At 36.6% G+C, this 25464-nt stretch overlaps 2 protein-coding genes and 1 long non-coding RNA gene across 5 annotated transcripts; 1 reads left to right on the forward strand and 2 right to left on the reverse strand.

Annotated features, from left to right (window-relative positions):
* Positions 1–303: 303 nt before the first annotated feature.
* LOC145233342 (uncharacterized) lies at positions 304–1427 on the reverse strand. Of its 2 annotated transcripts, none has more exons than XR_013861067.1 (3): positions 905–1427; positions 674–769; positions 304–554 (listed from the first exon to the last, which is right to left on the reverse strand). It is a non-coding gene; the product is annotated as an uncharacterized LOC145233342 (long non-coding RNA). The 2 variants fall into 2 exon arrangements; XR_013861066.1 differs by having other exon boundaries at positions 304–407; positions 513–769.
* A 2889-nt stretch (positions 1428–4316) lies between these two features.
* On the forward strand, positions 4317–6496 carry LOC145232219 (phosphoglucomutase-1-like). The gene has a single exon (XM_080096764.1). The coding sequence runs from the start codon at positions 4389–4391 to the stop codon at positions 6066–6068; it is 1680 nt and encodes a 559-aa protein (XP_079952890.1). The 5' UTR covers positions 4317–4388; the 3' UTR covers positions 6069–6496.
* A 19-nt stretch (positions 6497–6515) lies between these two features.
* Positions 6516–25329, reverse strand: LOC145232218 (uncharacterized). Of its 2 annotated transcripts, none has more exons than XM_080096763.1 (15): positions 25135–25329; positions 21976–22103; positions 21250–21432; positions 20521–20582; positions 13856–20015; positions 13635–13690; positions 12219–12289; positions 11558–11592; positions 10515–10561; positions 10273–10313; positions 10060–10207; positions 9097–9248; positions 8217–8400; positions 7570–7676; positions 6516–7231 (listed from the first exon to the last, which is right to left on the reverse strand). In XM_080096763.1, exons 1-15 carry the CDS (start codon positions 25176–25178, stop codon positions 7045–7047), a joined length of 7605 nt encoding a protein of 2534 aa, XP_079952889.1. In that variant the 5' UTR covers positions 25179–25329; the 3' UTR covers positions 6516–7044. The 2 variants fall into 2 exon arrangements, with proteins under 2 accessions (XP_079952889.1, XP_079952888.1); XM_080096762.1 differs by having other exon boundaries at positions 13623–13690.
* Between the last annotated feature and the right edge of the window lie 135 nt (positions 25330–25464).

Genomic DNA, 25464 nt, shown 5'->3' on the forward strand with positions numbered 1-25464 from the left:
TGTGACCCGTTTCTCGTCGCTTCCGTCTCCGCAGTCAGGATAATTATCGCAAAAGTAACTTGAGTAAACTCTTCTCCCACCATCGCAAGTAAAATCTGCATTCAACAATCACAAACATATAATTGTTGGTCGTTTGATATTTGCGTCAAAGTGACAGTTGACGAATCCGCTACAACTGGACTATTTAAAAGCACAGCAGAAATATAAACATTACCCTTTAAAATTTAAAAGTTTAATTAAAGTTTTAATCATATAACTTAATGTACTGTCACTAAATAAACGTAGTATTACAAAAAGCGGTAGTTTGCTGTTTAATAATCAAGCATTTAAATTTACTCCCTGCTTGGCATGGAGCCGGTGCGATGAACCAAATCAAGGTTGCAGCGAAAATCATTACGATGAGATCTCTGAAAACACAACAGCGGCGTTGTTACATGAGTGACAAACTTGAACCTGCGTCTTCCCTGAGCGTGTTCTCATAATATACTTTACATGTCAGATAATTTGCTTACCTTTTCACGAAGTGGTGCATCATTCTTCCTGAATCTCTTACGCTAAGTTTTTTCAATAAACAATCAAAATTTTGCAAGTTTTTATATTGTGTATTATTTGAACAAAGTAAAAAAATTAACCGCAGGCTGCTTACTAAACCCGATATACTTAATTTCTATACCTCTGCGGTCAGAATGGTTTCCAAACGTATTTTCCGCTTTCAGCAAACCAGGCAGATGATTGTCACTTCCCAAGCCCCGCACGTCAGCAAGACTTCCTGTTACGGAAAATAAAATTGTTTTTATTATTTGTTCCGCTGTTTTCAGTCGCGAAATTACACAAATTAGTTTATGTGCACAAAATATTTACGCAAAAATGTCTCGAACTGACATTTATCACAATATAAAATTACCATGAATTCCGATAATGATGATGTTAATTGACGTTTCCTCAATTATTGCATAGGAAAAATTCCGATTTCATTATGGGTCGTTTAATTTAAACGCATGTGTTTACAATGGAACATTGATATAAAAATGCTCGTACGATGTTGTACGATGACCATGTTGACTACACTCTTGTACGAGGTTACATGGTTTGACACAAGGCTCGATTTAACATGATTTACAACTTGGACTCGGTTCTCACAAACAGAACACAACAGCAGGTTTTACAATTTTATGTTGATACAAAAACTTAGAGAAATGTTCTGCGATTTGATCTTGGTTTGAAAGCCATTGCACCGCGTCAAGGTGTCAACCCACGCAATGGGTTTCGTCTAAGGCAGTAGAGAAACCCTCGTTCGGTGCAGAACTACAACCGAAACGAGGAAAACAGACTGGCGCACGAAAAGCGCAAGCTGAAAACATGGTAATAAAAGCGATAATGTCAACAACAAATGTGTTTTATGCAGATATAATACTGATAATATAGTAACAAACAGTTCAAACTTACATTATTGTTACAAAATTACAGTACAACTACAAAACTGTTTTCAAAACTGTTCGCACGCAAACACATAACGTTATAAAAATTATCTTTAAAATTCCATTACTGATTGACAAACATATACTTTTACATTTACTCTCATATACATATATAACTAATCCTACAAATCTATAAGCAACGTTAAACGATGGCGGTCCAACGGGTAGATTTCAAAACCTCAAATCGGGCAGAATCTATCACTTGTGTTTTCTTAAATTAAAAAAACTCTCCCCTATGGAGGGGATTCCCCCTACTTTGACGTAACGTGATAGAGGCGGGGTCGCACTAATAGGGATTTCCCCTACTATGACGTAACGTGTTAGAGGCGGGATCGCGCTAATAGGAATTTCCACCTGCTATGACGTAACGTGTTAATGGCGGGATCGCGCTTATAGGAATTTCCCCCTGCTATGACGTAACGTGTTAATGGCGGGATCGCGCTTATAGGAATTTCCCCTGCTATGACGTAACGTGTTAGGGGCGTGACATTGACGAAACTCAATTTGTTTCATATTAAAGCTACTATTTAAGTCCGTGTCTTGTGTACCTAATTAAACAAACTGTTCTCAATATTTGTTCCGCTTAAAACATTTTTTAAGAACGAAAGCATTTTTTCTTGTACATCAAAACATATGAGCAGAGGGTCTTACTTTCTTATACCGGGCTTATATACCATCAGGTAAAGTACTATACACAATACACATATCCATAAATACCTCAGGGGCATCACATTTTATGCAAGACTTTCGGCTAAAGACACGAAGTAAAATCCGACAGCTAGATTACGCTGTGGTATAAACTTATTATTTAAGTTTTTAGAGACTGACGATGCCTGCATAGGTGAAACATATATCTCGATTAACAACTTCGTGTCTACTGATTTTGAGTCACAAGCATTTGCTACTTTATTATCGTTTACTGAAACAGTTTTGACTCATTGACCGTGGACATTAACATGGCGACTATTAGAGGGACAGATCCTGTGCATTGCATTTATAAATCCCGGTCAAGGTTTTTTTTATAAATAGATAAAAATAATCAAAAATAACATTATAAATGGAAACTTGCTACTAAAACATTTTCACTGCAACTTTCCACTCCGAAAAATAAAACAACTGACCGATAGAAACCTTCTTGCTTCTAATAACAAGCGGTTTCGGTTAGTTTTAATACAACGCATTCAACAGATTTCTGCATATTTAACTGTTTGCATTTCGAAGCCGTCATTCGCATTCGCTCTATGGTTCACGTTTCAAAGTGTTGTGTTGTTCTTGGGACCTTTCGAGCAAGACCACAGTGCAAAGAAATATACTACAAAATTTCTACCTTATTTCAATCGTCTGAAGAAGCAGTGCTTTGTATTCAATACCATGTGCAACTGGCAAATAACACATTTATCTTCCCAATGACCCGTTTGTGTTGAGCATTATAAAGTCTTGTTGTTAACCTGACTGGCGTCTGACCAAACTGCGCATGTTAAACACCATGAACAAAAAACTTTACAACAAGGCTGAAAGCAATTAAACGGGCGGCGCTTTTTCGTTTTCAAAGTCACGCCTTAAGCATTTCGTAAACTGCTTGGAGTTGTAAGGAATCGACTTAAACAACAGCACCAATCAAGCTATCTGTTTTCTGAAACGAACTGTTTGAGGTAGGCCTACACATCACGGTAGCCTATATTTCACATGATCCGGTTAAATTATTAATTCAGCCAGACTAGGCTATATTCTGCACGTAATACTGCTAGATCACATGAACGCAGAATATGGAAATTTACTTATGGCAATGTTGTATCTAATACATAAACCTAAGCCTAATTAGCCAGCTGGTAATACTGTTTCCAGCTCCACAAAATATGTTTAGAGCAGTTTAAATCAAAATATTCAGCAAAATAGTTATATTTACGTCAAGGCCGCTATTATATATATTACGTTTGTACAAACTCGTCTCTGCGGCCGCAGGTTGTTCACCACTGCATAGCGGTACAAGAGTGGGTTTCGGGAAACTTTTCCATTGACATTTCGATTTTACGCAGTTTGCCGTTCCATAGACGGTTGTAGCTGGTAACGCTACAATATGGTGGGCTAAAAAACACGACAGCGACAGCAAATGGCGGACGCCACTCGTAATATATGTCGGTCGATGACGCAGTCTAATGCTGTTTGTTTTATTTTACTTGTGATGTGAGTAAAAACGACCATACGTCTACCATAAGCAACAATTAGTGTTACCCATCTAATGCGAAACATATGGAAAGATTTTTTAAAAAAACTGAGTATTGTCAAAAAAGTTATCATCTATTTGCACATTCGTGAAATCATTTGGGTTCATTTAAGGTCGCGAATAAATGTTTTGCCGTATGCGTGGTAAAATCATGATTGTAGTGTGATTTAAGCCTGTAGAGTTGCGACGTGACCAAAAAACGCGTATTGATGCGCGGCGTGCACTTAAACCGGTTCGTCCGGTTTTGAAACGGGAAGTACTTGGTTCTGAATTTGATTAATCTCATTAATCAGTCTTGTACTGTTATATATTACTCGCGCTGAAAGCAGAATTACTGCTCATAATTTTGTGAATAACAAAGCCTGATGTTAGTCAGACAAACTTTTTTACAAGACTGAATTTCTGATAGTTAAGACAAACAGGGAAATTTGGCAATACCTGGTAAATATTGAGACAGTTTGAATTTTGTTGCTATGACAAATAAGTTTTCTGTCCAATCCCAATCATTACTGTGGTTTAATAAGTTTAGATAAGGGACAATTGTTGCATGAGTTAGTCATCAGTGCACTGTATATTTAATACTTGCATTGGTGCATTATAATTTGACCCAACAATGTTGTAACAATATATCTTTGTGTTAGTTGTAGATTTAGCTTTCTTTGAATAGTTTCCAATTAAAAACTGACATGGAATGTAAAGAAGTTTCAACCACTGCATTTGACGACCAAAAGCCAGGAACAAGTGGTTTACGAAAAGGAACCCAAGTTTTCATGACTAAACCAAACTACACAGAAAACTTTATACAGTCAATTCTTTCCAGTATTGAAGACACGAAAAGGAAAGGTTGCACTCTTATAGTGGGAGGCGATGGAAGGTTTTATATGAAGACTGCTGTGAGTCTAATTATCAAGATCGCTGCTGCCAATGGTGTTGGTAAACTAATTATGGGCCAATCTGGTGTGTTGTCCACCCCTGCAATTTCAAACTTGATTAGAAAACACAGTGCAATTGGTGGCATTATTTTGACTGCAAGTCATAACCCTGGTGGACCAAATGCTGACTTTGGTATTAAATTCAACACTTCGAATGGTGGTCCAGCTCCATCTGGGGTTACAGATAAGATTTATGAGATTTCCAAATCACTAACTTCGTTCAAAATCTGCCCCGATCTTTGTGTTAACTTTGACAGCATAGGAAGCCGCACTTATACCATTGATGGCGCAGATTTTACTGTTGATGTTATCAGTAGTGTTCAGGATTATGTGGAAATGATGACAGACATTTTTGACTTCAATGCAATCAAGAGTTACATTCAGGACAATAACTTTAAAATGCTTTTTGACTCTTTACATGGAGTTGTGGGTCCTTATGCAACAAAGATTGTTTGTGAAGAGTTAGGTGCTACTCCTGACTCAGCCATTCATTCAACTCCATTAGAAGATTTTGGGGGCAAGCATCCGGATCCAAATCTCACATATGCTGCTGAGTTGGTCGATGAAATGAAAAAGGGAGTTCATGACTTTGGGGTTGCTTTTGATGGTGACGGGGATCGAAACATGATTATCGGCAAAAACGGTTTCTTTGTTTCACCTTGCGACTCATTAGCTGTGATAGCTGCAAATCACAAGTCTATCCCGTATTTTGTGGCCAATCAAATGACAGGATTCGCACGTAGTATGCCAACCAGTGGCGCACTGGATCGTGTTGCTGAGGAATTAAAGCTTCCGTTCTTTGAAGTCCCAACTGGGTGGAAGTTTTTTGGAAACCTGATGGACGCAGGGAAGATTGCTTTGTGTGGGGAGGAAAGTTTTGGTACCGGTTCAAATCATATCAGAGAGAAGGATGGGATGTGGGCAGCTCTTGCTTGGCTGTCTATTCTTGCCGACACTAAACTATCTGTACAAGAGGTGATTACAAATCACTGGAAAACATATGGAAGAAATTGTTTTACTCGCTATGATTACGAGCAAGTTGATTCTGTTGCAGCTAACAGTATGATGGAAAACCTTACCAAGGCAATCAATGAAAAAGCTTTGTTTGGAAAAACCCTAACTGGAGCAGGAAAAAATTACACAGTTAAACTAATGGACAATTATCGGTATGAGGACCCAATTGATAAAACTGTCACAGAAAAACAAGGAATCCGAATTATTTTTGCAGATGGCTCCCGTATAATTTTTCGCCTTAGTGGAACAGGCAGTAGCGGTGCGACCATTCGGATGTACGTGGACAGTTACATCAGTAAAGAAGACCCAAGTTTGGAGTTTGCTGCAGCTCAAATCCTTAAACCACTGGTTGAGATTGCTCTGGAAATATCTCAAATACCACAACTCACTGGCAGGAACAGCCCGACGGTTATTACATAAACCATTTGTGACATATTTACAAAAATAGTTATTTAAAATTATAAATTATCACATAAACCATGTGCAACAAATTTAAAAATATATATAGTTGTTATAAATTATCTTAAGATCATTTGCAACAAATGTTGTAAATCACAAATATTGTTAACAGAAATTATACACATATAAATGATTTATAAGAAGTATAAAATTCAACTTTTATGGTTCTAACATTTTGTCAAAAGTTGAATATTTAGCGTGAGGAACCACTAGTCCAATGCATTGGTGTATTCATGTAATTACATGCCTCTGTAATTTAGCAAATATTAATTTAGCCTTCTTTGTTTACCTTTGCATGATACATGATGTAGAACACATTTGCCATGACATGAAAAATTTTCGTAGCTTGTTTTGAATTTGTTGCATAATAAATTATTATTTACGATAAATTGCTTTGGCTTAACTGCATTTGAGGAAGTCAGTGACATTTTATTCATAGAGAAAATGCACAAAATAACAGTCCAAAGTATTTCAATGAACATACATGCAATGAAAAACAAAAACAAGTAGTTCATTAAGCATAATCTTTTACTCAGAAGTACCATGCAAAAAAATAAGGCACTTAAAATTCTTTGCATGGATGAGAAATGAAATGAACTGCTTCTGTTAATATCTTTATTTTAAACACAAAGTTCTTCACAGTGGCAACATAAATTTACTTTTACTAATGAGACAAAAACAGTTTGTTTTTTATATAATGTGGTCAGGTTGCTTAGAAAAGGGTTTATGGGTCTCAACTCTTGTATACCCAATAACCTTTATTATGATTTTATGCCACAAATATGGAACATAGCACCAGTGCTATTTGCACATCAAAAACATCATAGAAATTTCAACAAAAAGTTTTTCAGGCGGTAAAGCTGCATTGTTTTTGTAACAACCTCTCAGCTCAAACCTTTGTGCTGTTCTAACTGTATGACATGCTTGAAAGTAAGGGTTATTTTTTATCGGCCTGTGTAAAAAACTCCTCACAAATTTTTACGAGTTCAGCATTTTCTTTCGAAGCATTTTCAAGTTGTTTTTCAAGAGAGGATACGGTCATTTGTTCCTTTTTAATTTGAGCTTTCATGGCATTAATGCGTCTTATTGCATCGTTACTTGCACTACCAACTTCAGCCTCCAATCTGCGACAGAAAATTAAAGTAATTTGCATAATTACTCATAACCAGTAATGGGATTCAGTCCGGTTCTACAGAACCGTCTCACGGAATTTTATGAGATCAAAACAGGTTAGCATTACTGGTTACTGTCAATGGACTTTTTGTAACAGAACCGACTGGAAATATGACTTTTGTGATAGAACCGGCTGAAAAAAAATTGGATCCCACCACTGCTCATAATATGAAGGCAAACTTAGCATTTCTGGACTAATTGTACCATGTTAAGTGAACCATTAGTGGTTGAGAGCAAACCTAGAATGGCATAAGTTTCTATCATTATTATTTAAAAAACTTTTTGCTACCTTTTTATGGTGCTGTCGGCCTCTTTTTTTAGTGTGGAATATTTTGACATGGCATCTTTAAGCAACGCTGCTTTTTGGTGGAATCTTTGCTTCAGTTCCTCGTCAGCCTGAAAAGTTGTGAAAGTAAAATTATTTTTTACCAACAAAGTGACTCAAAGCACATTTTTACAACAAAGCAACAAATTTTAAACTTACAATACAACAAGCAAACTTAACCAGTGTTTTGTATTGGAATGTATAACATCACTTGTAACAGATATTTTCATTTTGTTGCGGCCTGGCCGAAATAAATGTACAACAGTATTTTTGAGTTCAACAAAAGAATACCCTTTGTAGTGTTTGCAACCAAACAAAGAATGAAAGTTAACGAGGACAGCATACGGTGGGGTCGTTATTATAACACTTAACATTTGCCATTTAGAACTGAACAGATGACACAAGAAAAATATATCTAGATCTCTTATTATAGTTATGGCTCAATAGGGCGAAACTTCAAGCAACTCTTTCCTATTAAGTGTCAAGACCGAAATACTTAAATCTAAAAAAGTTTTGGTATAAAATACTGCTTTTGACATTGGTGCTTTCCACATATAAGACATATATTTCTAGTCCTGGCTGTTTTGTTGTTCTCTTGTCACAATATTTACCTTTTTTAAGGTGAACACGGTTTGGATAAGTTCCTTTGTCCGCTTGTAGTAATCCTCAAACACATTTACAGAGGAGGTCAGTTCTTTAGCGACCCTTTCATGTTGTTCATCAACCCTTGCAAGATCCGCTTCTAAAGATTTCTTTTGGGTCAAAAGGTCGCGGTCAGTCACCTCTATAAACCGTCTACAAAAAATAAATGTGTTTTTACACTTGCGTCTTCCAATGCTATTCGATTCTACACATTTTATGCATATTCTTTTAAGTTTGTAAAGACATTCAGCTTTTAGATTAAGGGTGAACCCAAATAATATTTAAAAGATTTGTTTTTTCTACCTCCTATCTAGAATAATGACATTTAAGAAGTCAGATTCCCATAATAACTGGGAGTTGTAGTAATGTGAACAGGGTTGCCATCGACATGGACGCAAAACTACGGACAACCGAAAAATTACATATTCATACAATGCAAAAAAATGTTTTCGAACAAAGGTTTGCATTTATACGAGCCATGACATATAATATGCCATATTTGGACCAGAAACAACCTGTTCCAGCAACTTCTTGTTCGTAGAAAATACGTCGTGCATCTCACAACAGCTCAGGTCTAGGTTTACTTTTACTTGTAGCAGGGATTTGACTGTTATTTTATTAGGTTTGTTTCTTGAAATTGTTGAAAATAAGTCAAAATAACGACTCAGGTCATAAATGAGGACACTAAATTTTACTAAGACGTTGTCCTTTCAAAATAAAGACAAGTCTTAGAAAAAAGGATGGTATGGTAACCTTGGTTATAAAATTCTATGTGCCTGCATCTTATTGTACTACGAAATGAAAACCGGACTTTTTACCTACAGATCCAAACCCTGCTAATCAACTCACTTTTCCTCTTCAATCTGCCTCAACAAATCAGCTTCCACTTCTTTCAGTCTTTGATTCTCATCTTCCAGTTTTTGATAACTTTCTTTCACAAATGCATCGTTTTCGGTTGTATCTTCCCCTCTATGAGTGTGTAATGTTGTTCTACTGTCAACCTGCAAACAAATACAACAATATATTTATTAGTTTAATTTAATAAAACCAGATGTCTGGATTAAGATGCAATTAAAATTTAATTTTGATGTGTAACAGGGATCCACGTTTTAATAAATAAGCTGTTACAGGCATAATGTAGAAACAAGTGATGCTTTCCAGCAGTTTTTATCATGAAGCAATACTCAAATATCCACATTTAAAGTTTTTTATGTTGTTCATAATTAGTTAAATGTATTCTCAGTATTTTGTGGTTGACTTTACTAATCGGGTTTCACAGTTTTTGGAATTCATCACATATAATGAGACACGACAATTTTTTGCATACCAAATTGAAAAAAAATATGCTTGTGAAATTAAGAAAAAAAAATTCTGTTTTGTGACAATTTGCAACAAAGGGGTGAAAGTCAAGTTTGTACAGATCATGCTAGATTTCAGTTTGCTATGTTTATAGAGTCAAGCTGACCAGAAATATGAAAATTTATGAGGAAAGTATCATGGATATATCATTATCAAAAAAAAACTAACTTTTACTTGGTACCATGTAATCATGAGTGATAAACTATGTTTAAATCATGAGTGATAAACTATGTTTAAATCATGAGTGATAAACTATGTTTAAACTCTAACTTGTAGCTTTGTAAAGTTGAATATGATGTGGAGGTAAATAAGTTTTTCAGCATTACAAATTAGGTACTGAATTACAACAATACTAAACAAGTTTGCTTAGTACCCATGTTGTGTTGTAAACTTAACACCGACCAAGTGGATTTCACAAAAGTTCAGTTTCTCTGCTTTAAGTTATCAACAAACCTCAGGTCTCGGACTGAGACTCAGGTCCAACAATTTTGCTGTCGGAGTTTCAATTGAATTCCACTTCCCATCTTCATTAAGTAAATTCCGAGCGAGTTGTGAAGCTGCGGGATGTTGGTGAATTGGCTCAAAAGTTGTCATGTTGTCTCTGCAACAAATTATTGATATACATAAGCATTTGCTGTTAGAAGAAAGAACAATCCTTCCACTTACAGATCTTGGTCAATGATATTTGTGAATCTGTCTGCATTTGTCTAAAAACATTGAATTTGCATCAAAAACTTTTAAAACAAATTGATTATGTGCAAAACACAACAACATAAGTTTTACACAGGGTTAAAACATACTGAAATATAAGAATGCTTTTCATTTAACAAGACTAAGAGTCTTCTACCAGGATTTATTACAACATGTCAAAAATTCCATATGACCTATTTGTGAAACAGACAACTCACCTTGATAATTGCATCAGAACCACTGCATGATACATTTTCATCAGTTTCTGCAAAGTTATCACATTATAATTACTGTCATAAACATGGTGGGGACAAACAAGAAACATAAAGATTAAAAATTCAAGCAGCCAACTGTCCACTGTGACATACAGCATGATAAACCTACACTTTGTCTCAGGCTGTCATAGATTTCAACTACTAAAAGTTCACACCTTATAAACTTGAGCCTACTAGAAAGCCAACATTCATACAACAATTAATCAGTTCAAGAGCTAACAAACATGGAGAGGAGTAAATAACCTTTTTATGTCATTCACAATTAAAAAGGCATGACACAAGCCCTTTTCACTTGAACACATTCAGAAGACCATGAAAGTTCACTATTTAAATGTAAATAACTTTACAACAACTGTGGTAACAAATGTGATCTTAAACAACACAGACACACAACTCCTTGTAACAAACCTAACCAACTGAGAGTGTCATTACATACTATGCAACAGATAATCGTAATCAACAAGCTTCCAAATGTACAGTAGACTTATCCTACATCACTTCACTCAAAAGCGGCGCACACAATATCTGATACAATAGAGGTCGGCCACTCCACACTGAATGACAACAAAAGACGACAATCGACACAGAGAGAGATGTGAGAGGAGCTCTACGACTGTTTGATTTCATGTTGAGGAGCAGTAAAGAGAGTGAACAGGCAAAGTAAATAACACCGACACCGGTGATATATAGAACCCGGCTCAATCACACAATGATACCTAACAATCTGAGCGCTTTACAATTGTGTCAATGCTGTCGCCATAACAACCAGGACAACAACAAATTCAAAACCAATATTTATTTCACAAAGTATTGCCATAATTTAAGCCAAGAATCATTCAGTCTGTTCACAATACTGCAGTTTTTACAAGGTATAATTTGTTGCGAAAATAATGTTTGGACAAACAAAATTAAAAGATTTATTTATTTGCACAACCAGTTCAAACATTTAGGAGTTACCGGCCATTTAAATAAAAGTATTAACTTACCTTCTATCATAGCACTCTTGTTATCCATTACGGCCCTGAACAAATAAAAAGTCATAAATTTATAGTTGTGTTATTTGTGAAGCATGGTTAGCATAGAAATTACTGAACAAGCAATTCATCCATCACGTTGCATATTTAACAAATTTGTCATACAACTGGTGTAATGCTAAACAAAATACTAGTATTTTTTAGGAACCAGTATTTTTGCTAAAGTTTTGCCAACCAGAACAGTAAAGCTTCTGCAGAGCAATGAAGTGAATTCATGCGAGCACATTCAGCGGATCGCAATGTAAGCGAAATTTCAAGTTTTTAAAAATCACAAGTATTTTGTCCAGCATCACAGTTGAACAACAAACTTGTTAAATGATCATGGTTAAGGTTCCAGGTTGCCTGACTTTCAAGTTAATGTGAATCAAAATGTTTTTGAAAAACAGAATTAAGCAGATAGAAATTAATGAAGGATATTAATTTGCAAATTTACAGTTGGTAAAAAACTCCAATGCTTTAGAAAAAACATTCGATTAATTTAAGGTTTTCATATTGTTCTTCACACTTGCATTTTATCTGGGTGAGATATGACAGACCAATGTGCTGCAGCCAAGTGGCAGAAAAACACAGCTTCAGTGCACACACAGTTTTGGAGTTTGCACATGTAACCAACCTTTTTTGCATGAGAGGGTCAAACTGAACATAGAGTGATTGTTTCCGTAACGCAGACTCTTCAGGGGCATTCTGTAAACGCAAAGGATATATTGCATGTTGTTTGTTTGATATTTATTGAAAGTGGACAGGAAACGCCTAAATATGCTTGCAATGAGTCTGTCGTAGAGCTGCGTATTTTATTACAAGTCCGTTGAATAATTTTCTATATGATTTTTTTCAAATTAGATAGTCAGTGATTTCAGTTTAGTTCAACCCATCTGGAACTAATGGGTAAGAGCAGGGGTGGGCAAACTACGGCCAGCGGGCCGCATGCGGCCTGCCAAATGTTAGTAATTTTAAAGAGAATGTTAGTAACGCTGAATAGTTTTATGAGCACAGACGCAGAGTTTTGAAAAATACCGGGGGTGCGACTTGCCGATACCTATACCATGTGCAGTATCTGTACCCGTACCATACTTACTTTGGAACTAAATACAGATGCTTTTAACGTGCTTTAGCCTGCTGTTTTGCAAACGGACATTAAACGCGGCTTTAGAATCGTTAACACAGACCCGCACAACCCCTAAAAATGGATACTAAAAGGGGCTCGCTTTGTTTAATGTTGGCGCAAGAATTTATTAACAAAAAGACGTGGTGTAGCCTATATGTTGCAACAAATGCTTGTTTCTTTTGAAACAATTGCAATTGTGGCGTTTCAACCAATGTTTGTCCAATAATTTCAGTGACAACAAACGTATTTGCACATAGCTGAAAATATACTCCGTTAATATTTTGGGCAAAATCAGGGGTGCACAACTTGTGGCCGTGGAGACGAGTTTGTGCGGTTGTGACCATGTATGTTAAAATACACGTGCTGGCGGCGGTGACGTAACTAAAACTATTTTGCCAAATATTTTGATTTTGAAACTGCTAAAAACAGATTTCGTGATACTGAAAAAAAGATTACCAGCCTAGTAACCATATGCGCCAGGCATTTTATCCGCTTATTGTGTGCAAACAATGCGAAAGAACAGGCACCGCAATCGTCACAATACAGATTATGACGTCATAAGCAGTTAGTAAGAAATTTTTAATCTGAGCGTTTTAGGCGGCTTTAAATGGTATATATAGGATATAAACCTAATTCTTTACACAAGTTATTTAAAAAAAAAAAAAAAGCAAGCAATTGGCGGCCGTTGGTGAAAAACTATGCGGCCCCCTGAGATTAAGTACTTTTGAATGCGGCCCTTGCACTGAAAAGTTTGCCCACCCCTGGGTTAGAGCAATGTTGCTCAAGTTTCTTGCTCTGGGAAACACAAGTGATTGAGGCAGGGTTGGAACCCACAATCATGTGAACATAAGGTGGTTGTACTAACCACTCAACCATCTTGGTGACATTCAACAGATGAGTTACCAGACTTACACATTCACTTACATCTTGCTTTTTCCACAATTCCTTCCAACCAGTGAGATTTTCCTCAGAACCAAAAACTACAAATAAATAAACATTTTAAGTGGATAGTGACACAGCATTTAATCACGTAGAAATTTCTTTTCTAAAATGGAGTAGCAGAGCAAGAAAGTTTGAGAAGCCCTGTTCTAGACCCCTTCAGTGACAACTCGCACAAGCAACAAAATATTTTGACGCAGACTTACTTTGTTCGGCAGGTTGGAAACCGTCCATCTCTTCGCCAACTTGCATTTGTTGCGCTTGAGAGTCTCTAGTTACGGGATCAGTTTCAGCTTTATTGACTGCTACTTCACTCGTTCGAGGGGATGGCGTCGTTTTCAATGTAACGTTGTCATTTGTTAGTGATTTGCTGGTTTTGAATGGGTCAAAATTAGGATCTTCAAGCTGATTAAAATCAATCGAGTAAGCCCCCTTGGCTGGGATTTCCTCATTTTGTTCCTCTGCTGGCTTATTTTGTTCCTCTGGGGGCGCAAATTTTTTTTTAGTCGGCAAAGTTTGTTTCTTTTTCTTCAATTTAGTTTTAGCCACATTAGTCTTCGCAGGTGATTTTTCAACCTGGTTTTCACCACCAGTTGTTTCAGTCACATCACTAAATTCAGGTTTGTTCTCGATCACAGTTTTGTCATCATTCGATAAACCTCCACTTGTTTTAAATGGGTCGTAGTTCGGGTCATCAAACTCGCTAAAATCGATCGAGTAAGCTCCTTTTGCTGGAATCTCATCACCTTCCACCTTCTCATCTGCATCAGGAGATTGCGGCTTTGGTGATTTTAATCTTTTTTGTTTAACACTGGATTTATTTTGTTTAGTTTTGGGTCGACGAGGTGCTTCTAACCCTTTAGCGTCTTTTGTTTCAGATTTTTCTTCTATCTTCGGCGAAACAGAGTCATCATTTGCTAAACTTAAGTTCTGCTTTTCTTCTGACACAGTGCTTTTAACTTGATTTTGATTATCGTCTTGCAATGTCTCATCATTTGTTAAACCCTTAGTTGTTTTAAACGGGTCATAGTTCGGGTCATCAAACTTGCTAAAGTCAATTGAATAAGCTCCTTTTGAAACAGGAATCTCGTCACCTTCCACCTTCTCATCTGCATCAGGAGATTTCGGTTTCGGTGACTTTAATCTTTTTTGTTTAACACTGGATTTATTTTGTTTAGTTTTGGGTCGACGAGGTACTTCTAACCCTTTAGCGTCTTTTGTTTCAGATTTTTCTTCTATCTTCGGCGAAACAGAGTCATCATTTGCTAAACTTAAGTTCTGCTTTTCTTCTGACACAGTGCTTTTAACTTGATTTTGATTATCGTCTTGCAATGTCTCATCATTTGTTAAACCCTTAGTTGTTTTAAACGGGTCATAGTTCGGGTCATCAAACTTGCTAAAGTCAATTGAATAAGCTCCTTTTGAAACAGGAATCTCGTCACCTTCCACCTTCTCATCTGCATCAGGAGATTTCGGTTTCGGTGACTTTAATCTTTTTTGTTTAACAGCGGATTTAATTTGCTTAGTTTTCGGTCGACGTGGTTGTTTTGGAGATTCTAATTCACTGGAGTCTTTTGTTTCAGAAATTTTTGCTGTCTTTTGTGAAACAAAATCATCATTTGCTAAACTTAAGTTTTGTATTTCTTCTGACACAGTGCTTTTAACTTGCTGCTCGTCATTGGCTTGCAATGTCTCATCATTCGATAAACCCTTAGTTGTTTTAAACGGGTCGTAGTTCGGGTCATCAAACTTGCTAAAGTCAATCGAATAAGCTCCTTTTGAAACAGGAATCTCGTCACCTTCCACCTTCTCATCTGCATCAGGAGATTGCGGCTTTGGTGATTTGAATCTTTTTTGTTTAACACTGGATTTATTTTGTTTAGTTTTGGGTCGACGAGGTACTTCTAACCCTTTAGTGTCTTTTGTTTCAGATTTTTCTTCTATCTTCGGCGAAACAGAGTCATCATTTGCTAAACTTAAGTTCTGCTTTTCTTCTGACACAGTGCTTTTAACTTTATTTTGATTACCGTCTTGCAATGTCTCATCATTTGTTAAACCCTTAGTTGTTTTAAATGGGTCGTAGTTCGGGTCATCAAATTTGCTAAAGTCAATCGAATAAGCTCCTTTTGAAACAGGAATCTCGTCACCTTCCACCTTCTCATCTGCATCAGGAGATTGCGGCTTTGGTGACTTTAATCTTTTTTGTTTAACACAGGATTTAATTTGCTTAGTTTTTGGTCGACGTGGTTGTTTTGGAGATTCTAACTCACTGGAGTCTTTTGTTTCAGAAATTTTCTCTGTCTTTTGTGAAACAAAATCATTATTTGCTAAACTTAAGTTTTGTATTTCTTCTGACACAGTGGTTTTAACTTGCTGCTCGTCATTGGCTTGCAATGTTTCATCATTTGTTAAACCCTTAGTAGTTTTAAACGGGTCGTAGTTCGGGTCATCAAACTTGCTAAAGTCAATTGAATAAGCTCCTTTTGAAACAGGAATCTCATCAGTTTCATCACATTTCTCAACAGGAGGGGAAACAGGTTTCAATTTCTGCTTCCTTGTTTTAGATTTTATATTTCTTTTGCTTGCAGCTTTTTTCACTGTAACTTTCTTCTCAATTTCTGCATCATTGTTTTTAGTTGATTCCTTATTCGAGACCTGCATAGCTGAATCGTTACCCATGCCAGCTTTGGTTTGAAAAGGGTTAAAGTTTGGGTCATCCAGTTTGTCGAAGTCAATAGAGTAGGATCCTTTTGGTGGAAGGGCCTCCTCAGTTTTAATGGACTGGTTCTCTTCATTCAGGTTTTCAACCTCTTTTGTAGATTGCTCAACATTTGTTCCTGTAATGCGGGGAATGCAAGGCTTTTCATCACTGCTAGCTGTAATGCTTTGTTCCTCAATATTCCCGACCTCAGCATTTTTGACAGAAGTCTCTGGTTCCGCTGACTTGGATTCCACCAACTCACCAAGTTCACTGTTAGCTGCAGTGCTTTGCTTCTCTATATTACTAACTTCAGCACTTTTGACAGAAGGTTCTTGTTCTGCTGACTTAGGTCCAACCGACTCAACAAGTGCAAGCCTTTTGTTAGTTTTAAATGGATCAAAATTAGGATCATCAAACTGGCTGTAGTCAATGGCGTAAGCCCCTTTAGAAACTGGCACCTCAGTAGTTTCATGATTCTGAATTTTAGTGGAAAGCTCATTGTTCTCTTCAATATTGGTTGAAAGCTGGGTTTTGTCGGTTATCCCCGATATATAACCTGGTTCATAACTTAGTTCTCCAGCACCTTTGCGAATTGGTGGCAAGTGAGCACTTACATCAGGTTCAACATGCATTGGGTCAAACTCGTCCAATACGCTGAAGTCTGTACTTTGAAATACTTCTTTATTTGACAAAACAACATGTTCTTGTGTGTCAGATACTTCAGTATTAAGATGATTGTCATGAGATATTACTTTAGGTTGCTCTGAAATTTCTTTATCCTTTGTGATGTGTGTTGTAACTGTTTCACCAAATGTTTCAGTAACTGGACTCAACACATTCACAGTAGAAATAGTATTTGTAGGCTGTACTTCTGCTATCTGTGTCTGGCAATCATTCTCCAAACCCTTCGTTGTTTTAAATGGGTCGTAGTTTGGGTCATCAAACTTGTTAGAATCAAATGAGTAAGCACCGAGCAAAGCTGAAATATCACCACCACCACTAGGTGTATCCACAGGGCCTTGTTTCCGTAACTCTTCACTTGCGCTCAGTGTTTCCAAGGCGTTCTTCTCCGATGGCTGTTCCTTCGGTTTATTTAATGTTTCTTCTGAGCTTATAGTTTCAATAACAGGCTCACTTTCTGTGACATCTTTAGACACAACAGAGCTATCGTCAGCATCATTGATTAGTGCTTTTGTTGTTTTAAATGGATCATAGTTTGGGTCGTCAAACTTGCTGAAATCTACTGAATATGCCCCTTGAGCTGGTAGCGGGACTTCCTCATTAAATTCTTGGCTGGGATGGGTTTTCTCATCGTCAGGTGTTGTTACATTGGCTGGTTTGTGAGATATAGGAGCAGATTCCTCCACACTTGACATCACAGTATGCACATCATTATTCAAAGTTTCCTCTGTTACTGCAACATTTGTACTCAATTTCTCTTCTTTGATGTTTATTTGTTTAGTTTCATTCAATTCCTTCACAGTTTGTTTTTCTTCGAAATATTTTGGCAAAGTACTTTCACTTATATTTGCTTTTGCATCTGAATTAACTGACAAGCCTTCTTCATTGCTAATAGCAGTTTTAGTTTTAAAAGGATCAAAATTTGGGTCATCAAAATTAATTGAGTATGCACCTTTAGCCAATGGGACATCATCATACTTGTCATTCTCCTCTTTTTGCTGGTTGTAATCCACTAAAGTTGATGCAGTTTTGTCTTGTTCTGTTTCGCAATTCCCACCATCCTCTTCAACGGCAACTCTTTTATTCACTTCAAAACTTGCAGGAGAGTTTGAAATTGTTGGACTTTCACTTGAACGATTTTGATCAAATGCCACACCTTGCAACTCCTGTAATCCACTTATTTCCGCGTTTGTATTCTCCAAAATATTTTCACCACTGTCCAATTTGCTAACGTCCGATTTTCTGGACTCTGTAGCTTCCACTGCCCCGGTATCATCTGTGTGTTTGATATTAATCTCAGCAAATTGTTCTTCCACCTCAAGTGTCCCGACTTTTCCTGGTTTGGTTTGGAAGGGGTCAAAGTTGGGGTCATCAAATTTGTCAAAGTCAATAGAATACGCCCCCTTCGCGGGCAAAATTGCAACATTCTCACTTTTGCTGTTTTCATTTGTTTCATGAATTAATTCACCTGATTTTCGCACAGTTTCAATTGAATCACCGTCGCCGCGGGCAACACCTGCGGCTTTAGGACTTGGTGATAAAGTGGATTGAAAATTTCCATCACCTTTGCAGAAATTATCTTTCCCACCATCGTCATGTGATGAAATGATCTCCTCTGTGTGTTCGCTAGGAAGAGTGTTGAATGGCGGATTATTAAATTGGCTTAGTTCAACCGGATTATGTTGATCTTTCACCACAGACATAAAATCATTTATATTATCCAGCAAGTTTTGATCTTTTTTGCTGATTTTCTTTGACGCAGGTTTGGACAGCTCCTTTTCTTCATGCAAATTTTGTTTTTCTTGCAGCACTGATAAATGTGGTTTGGTTTTTACCTCTGTCTGTTTCGGCAAAGCAGGTTCATTTTCTAAAAGTGATTTTCCATGTATGTCTGCTGCACACATGCTTGGCACATCAGGCATACTAGCCATACTGGTATCATTTACATTTAATGTTTGCTTCAAGTTGTCAGTTGATACAGCCAGGTTTGAGGTGTTCGACAAAACAGAGTCGGTCTTTGAGTCAAATGATCTTGGTTCTTTCACTTGTTTATGCTGGACTGGGCTTGCAACTTTGTTTTCAAGTTTCATGCCAGAAAACATGGATAGCAGTTCATCCTCTAAATCCAAGCTCACAGCATTTGTTGTTGCACTGGTTTGATCCACAACGGGCAATCTATCAGTTTCAGAAGGATGGTCACAACCTTCCTCAGGAATGGCAGGATGCAATTCTGGAATTGCAGGGGTAGGGTCAAGATCAGCAGCGGGGTCAAGGTTTTCTTCGAGAGCAGTTCGGCTAGTGAGTGTATCACTGGATGTTGTTGTATCTCCATCCGTGTCGACTTCGGCCAGAGGAGCAGAGAAGCCGTTGTCTTCTGCAGTTGTCAGTTTGCTGGAAAAAGGATCAAATTCACTAACAGTAATATCAGCTTCTGGTGTGAGGAAAGGTGTACTGTCGAGCGAAGTGGTATTTGATTGTGCATTTGGCAAGACCAGATAAGGCAGTGTGTCTTTAAATGATTCACTACTATTGGCAGCATAAGAATCTACATCACCAGTAGTTTGGTGATCGGTATTGCACGATTGTGAAATATTGTTTGTTTCCGAAGAAGGCAAGGATGGAGTTTGGACTTCAATGTTCTGATCAACAAATGTTTCTGTTGAATTTAAGTCTTTCTGTGACAATGTTGCACCGACATTCAGAGCAGTTTCAAGTGATTTAGCTGATGACTCATTTGTATTGCTCGCTTTAGGCAAATATCGCAGTGTGTGTTCCACAGGTTGACCCTCTGCGTTGAAGTCAATCACACAAAATGCGCTTGCATCAGAAAGCCTCCTCACATTATCCCTTTCACTTGCTGTCGAAAGCATTGGACTAACAGATGGTTGTTTGGAACTGATAGCCAAGCTGTCGAAAGCAGCAAGGCAATCTTCAACTGAGTTGGTTTGAATTTTATTTTCTGTCGTAGATGCTGAGACATCAGCCTGAAATGAATAACAATGTTTTTTTTTTACTTTGATGGAGTAGTTCTAAACATTTCTAGGCAACACTAACAAACTATCAGTAAGAAATAATAAGGATGGGCAATTTAGAGCAGTATAGTAGCGTTTTATATTTTTAGTGTTTGAATTATTCCACAGTTTGAACCTGAAATACCAAACTATACTCTGTTTGTTTTTCTATTTTTCTGGTACATTATGACCAGATCTTCTGCATCGATAATTTGTGTTAGTGTGCTTTCAGATGATATAATTGTTACATGTAACTTACAATTTTTGGAAAAACAGAAACATATGAATGAGTAAACATTCTAAAACTATTGAAACTTCCAGATTACCCTTTCTAAATTGCCTATCCTTAAGAAACAAGATTACAAAAGTTTTCATTACAATGGACACATACATTTCATCAAGCCCTAAATCATGGAATCGGAACTAGTTGAAACACAACAGCAGAATGCAAGGTCACTAATCACAAATTCTTACAAACCTTTACTGTGCTGTCCAATGCAGTTACACAAAGTTCGTCACTCTCACTTGAAATGTTCAAATCTGCAAAAAAAACTTAAGTAAGAAAAAAAATGTTTCATTAGTTGACGAAAAATTGTGATTGGCTGGAAACGCTCTGGAAATAAAATCAATATTAGGACATATGTTTTTTGTACCGCCTATTAAGCCACTTCTATCTTAAATTCACATTATGCTTATTTTATCACAATCTATGTGTAGTCTAAACAAAAATGTCAACATGAGATATCGCCAAAAATTGTTAGTTGCAAACTTTTCTCCTGGAACATTTTGTTGGTTATTGTGTTGCAGTTCCAGTATCTTAATTTTTTATTGTCTGACCAAAAATAAATACATAACAGTTAACTGGACAAAGACAATAGGTTGCAACACAATGATAATTGATGGATGGTTGTAATGTCAAATAACATGTAAAACATTATAACTACTGCTATTGTTAAAACAAAAAGAAGAAAACTGTTGCACTTCTTCCCTGCACATGTTTATACTTAGCGGCAGAAAGTAAAATAGAAGGAAACATAAATAGTAGAAAATTTGTACCACCAACCACTCCAATATTACTAAAAGGTTAATATAACAACAGGCTTGTTTTTACTTCAATTTTCTAGCTTACCAATACAGTTATTTTATCATAGCGAAAAAAAGAAATAAGGACACATGGTATGAATCAATAAAACAAAAATATTTTCACCTTCACTAAACTTGGAAGCAGCTTTTAAGGTTTGGTCGTTATAGTCAACAGCAGTTGTATAAAAAGAAGCCGACGTTTTATCGTTGATTGGTTTTGGGTCAGTTGGATATCCATTGTCATTTTCTAACGACATAATTCCTATTTCTCCACCAAGGTTCAGTATTACTTGGTTCAGCACTGCATCTGTGGTAGAGAGAAAAATGTTGATAAAAAAGCTTTTCCAGACCAAAAAGGTTGTTTAGAACTTTAATCTAAACTAGATTCTAAATGTTTCAGGAATTTTGATACATAGGTTTTCATTTCGAATAAGCTTGTTAACTTATTGCAGATAACAATATAAAGCAGCATGGTTTCCTTTCAGTAACTATGAAGACCAGTGGCCCACTGCTTATCTAAAATACAGGTATGCATGCAGATGAAAAACTTTAAGTTCTAGCATCTATCAGTATAGGTTTACATTTCAAATAAAAAATATCGGACGAACATTAAAAATTAAAAAAAATTGAATGCACCCTGTGTACTTTAACACCAACATGGACAGCATCAATGTTAAATGATACCAGGAAATTAACAGAAATGTTGAATCACAAGAATAGGTATTAGTAAGTCAGCTTTGTTTCTAGTGGGCCTACACCCCTGGCTCCCTAAAATACAGCTCATGGCCCTCCTGAGGAGGTCATTGGCCTCGGTTATAAGTCTGTCTGAGTTTAAATTAACAATAGCAACCTGGATTTTGGTCTGTCTCAGTTTTGGTTGGGTGTGAAGAGCTGGGAAGATAGAATGAGTCATCTCCAGATGACGTGTCAGAATTTGAAAATGTCGAATAATTGCTCGGTTGGACAGTGTCAGATGTTCTGAGGATGTATTGACTGGTTACCACAACAATACATAATGCAAGAACTTGGTTCAGAAACATGTATACATGCAAAACACAAACAATGTGAGCAAACTAATAAAAGACATGCTACACACTCTTGAACTTTCAGTAGCAAAATAAAAATGTTTACTAAACTTACAAAATTTTAAAATAGACATGGCACATGAGAAACAATCACACATGAACAAACCTTTGGTATTGTGCTCAGTTAGTTGTGAGACAAATCAGTAAAAACAGTGAAAAGCATAAACAAGTAAATAAGCCTGCAAAGGTGGATGTAATATTTCACACAGCGATTGTCAACCACTCGCAAAAACTAATTCTGGGTCATTCCATGTCAACTGCCCAGGCCATATAACCCACCCCCTCAGATTTTTATCAAATTTCATATGTCCATGCAGCTAGTTACACTGATTTCAACAAAAAAAAATTTTTTGAAATCTATCAATGTTTCACGAAGTTATGACATTTTGAAAATATGTCAAATATGTGATCACTGCAGCGACGCGCATCAATGCTTTTTGATAATACTGTGTTTAAAATGTCATATTTCTTTCTAATTTGTATATTGTGGTCATTTTAGTAGGTTAGGTGAACCTTTAGGACATTCTCAATCACCTCATTACAGTTTTTCATGTTTTTGAAATATGGGTCAGTAATTAAAGGGGGTTCAGTTTGGGGGTATGCAAATGTGCATTCATGCGTAACGACAACTTTAAAAGCTCATATCTTGAAGAGCACACTAGCTAGAAAGTTAAGTAATGGCTCAAATGAAAGCTCTTGCTGAGTACTTTCCTTGTTCTTAATTTTATGATGCTTCTCTGTAATTTGTTTAAAGGAGGGTCATAATAAAACACAGGTTCATTTTTCGGATATTTTTGTGATACTGCGTCTATTATCTATACTTTATGTGCCCTAATTTGTTTTTAAAAGTTGTTAAGATGCAAAAGTGTAGTGCAGGTGTCTCACTGGATACTGAATGCCACAAAAAGACATATCCAACACAAAAACTAGGTATTTAACCAATTGACTTTCTAACAGATGAAGAGCAAGTGCTTCTGAATATTCGAGTTGCTGCTGATAAGGGTAATGAATGTTGTTTGAAGAACGTATGTATTTTCCACAGGTACAATTACATTGGTCGGTACCCTTTCTTGCAGAAGTAGTGTTGTGATCCTTTTCAAGTTCACAGTTAACCAGTCACAAATCGTAATATACGTCCACTCACTTGGGAATGTTACCAAAATATAAAAATTGTAATTTAAATATTGTACCAGAAAAAAAAGGTGTGTGCCAAATGCAGTACAAGACTTAAAGAAACTATCCTTCAAAATGTATCATCAAATGAAGAAGCTTCGAGTTCGACTGACAGTGAAATATGTAACATTGCATCTACTGTTAAAGCAAACGCATCTTTCAGCAAGCTTAATGAAAGTTTACAGAGCGTTGAGGTGATTACCTGTGAAGTTGCATAGTGTGCCTTCAAGCAGTAACATTTTCTATGGGCAAAGAAAATTATGTCAAATTCATGATACCCTTCATGCAAAGATGTCCAATTTTTTTAATGTCAGTGATGTAGACCTATAGCAAGACCAACCTGACACTAAAGACGAAGACAAAATGAAAATAAAATCTTTTGACAACATTATCTCTAAAATGAAAAAAAATTAGGAACAGTGACAGTACGATAGCAGAAAAATACAAGTCCCCACAATGATACCCAAGCAACTGGTCAAGAGAAAAGACTACCTCAAAAGGGAAAATCACACCTTTTCACGGTACAATGTTTAAATTGTAATTTTTATATTTTTGGTAATATTCCCAAGTGATAGGACGTATATTAAGATTTTTGACTGGTTTACTGTGGACTCGAAAAGGATCACAACACTTCTTCTGCAAGAAAGGGTACCGACCAATGTAATTGTACCTGTGGAAAATACATATGTTCTCCAAACAACATTCATTACCCTTATCAGCAGCTACTCGAATATTCAGAAGCACTTGCTCTTCATCTGTTAGAAAGTCAATTGGTAAAATACCTTGTTTTTGTGTTGGATATGTCTTTTTGTGGCATTCAGTATCCAGTGAGACACCTACACTAAACTTTTGCATCTTAACAACTTTTAATAACAAATTAGGGCACATAAAGTATAGATAATAGACACAGTATCACAAAAATATCCGAAAAATGAACCTGTGTTTTATTATGACCCTCCTTTAAACAAATTACAGAGAAGCAACATAAAATTAAGAACAAGGAAAGTACTCAGCAAGAGCTTTCATTTGAGCCATTGCTTAACTTTCTAGCTAGTGTGCTCTTCAAGATATGAGCTTTTAAAGTTGTCGTTATGCATGAATGCACATTCGCATACCCCCAAACTGAACCCCCCTCAATTACTGACCCATATTTCAAAAACATGAAAAACTGTAATGAGGTGATTGAGAATGTCCTAAAGGTTCACCTAACCTACCAAAATGACCACAATATACAAATTAGAAAGAAATATGACATTTTAAACACAGTATTATCAAAAAGCATTGATGCGCGTCGCTGCAGTGATCACCCAGTCTGCAGAGTATGGCAGTGGCACGCGCGATTTAGTTTTGAAAAAAAAATTTTGCACGCCGAATTTTTGGCGTTGCACGCGGAAATTTCGCATCAAAGGCATTAATTGTCCTATCTTAAACTCTATCGCTACTTTGCGCCTGTTGAAATTGGTCTTGCACGCGAATTTACGGGCCGTGCACGCGCGCACACGGCACATATAGGTCCTGCATGCGCGAGATCTCGTCGGGAACTGCCATGTTCTGCAGACTGGGTGATCACATATTTGACATATTTTCAAAATGTCATAACTTCGTGAAACATTGATAGATTTCAAAAAATTTTTTTTTGTTGAAATCAGTGCAACTAGCTGCATGGACATATGAAATTTGATAAAAATCTGAGAGGGTGGGTTACATTTTGCCATTTTTCTGGGACGTTTGACATGGAATGACCCTTCTACCTTTGAGGTTTTCCATAAACTGCCTTTTTAAACTTTTTAAACATTTTGCTTGTGAGTTTCGTCTAAATATTACCAGACGTTTAAAGCCATTCTTTCGTAATAATTATTTAGAATCATTCGACCCAAAATATATCATTAAACTTTCGCATCATCCTAATGAAGTTTGTTCAGTTTTTGTTCACACTTTTCTCTCTTTTCTGTTGTCTCTTGCGCACATTTAATGTTGCCCTCATGGGATTTCATGCCCTCCCATTAGCGCAACGTTAGGTCTCGGAACCCTTTCAAAAATACGATTTCAGATAACTTATATTTCCTTGGAGTCGGAACTGA

Source organism: Phallusia mammillata, chromosome 6, assembly GCF_965637545.1.
Source record: "Phallusia mammillata chromosome 6, kaPhaMamm4.hap1.1, whole genome shotgun sequence".
Classification (NCBI taxonomy): Eukaryota; Metazoa; Chordata; class Ascidiacea; order Phlebobranchia; family Ascidiidae; genus Phallusia; species Phallusia mammillata.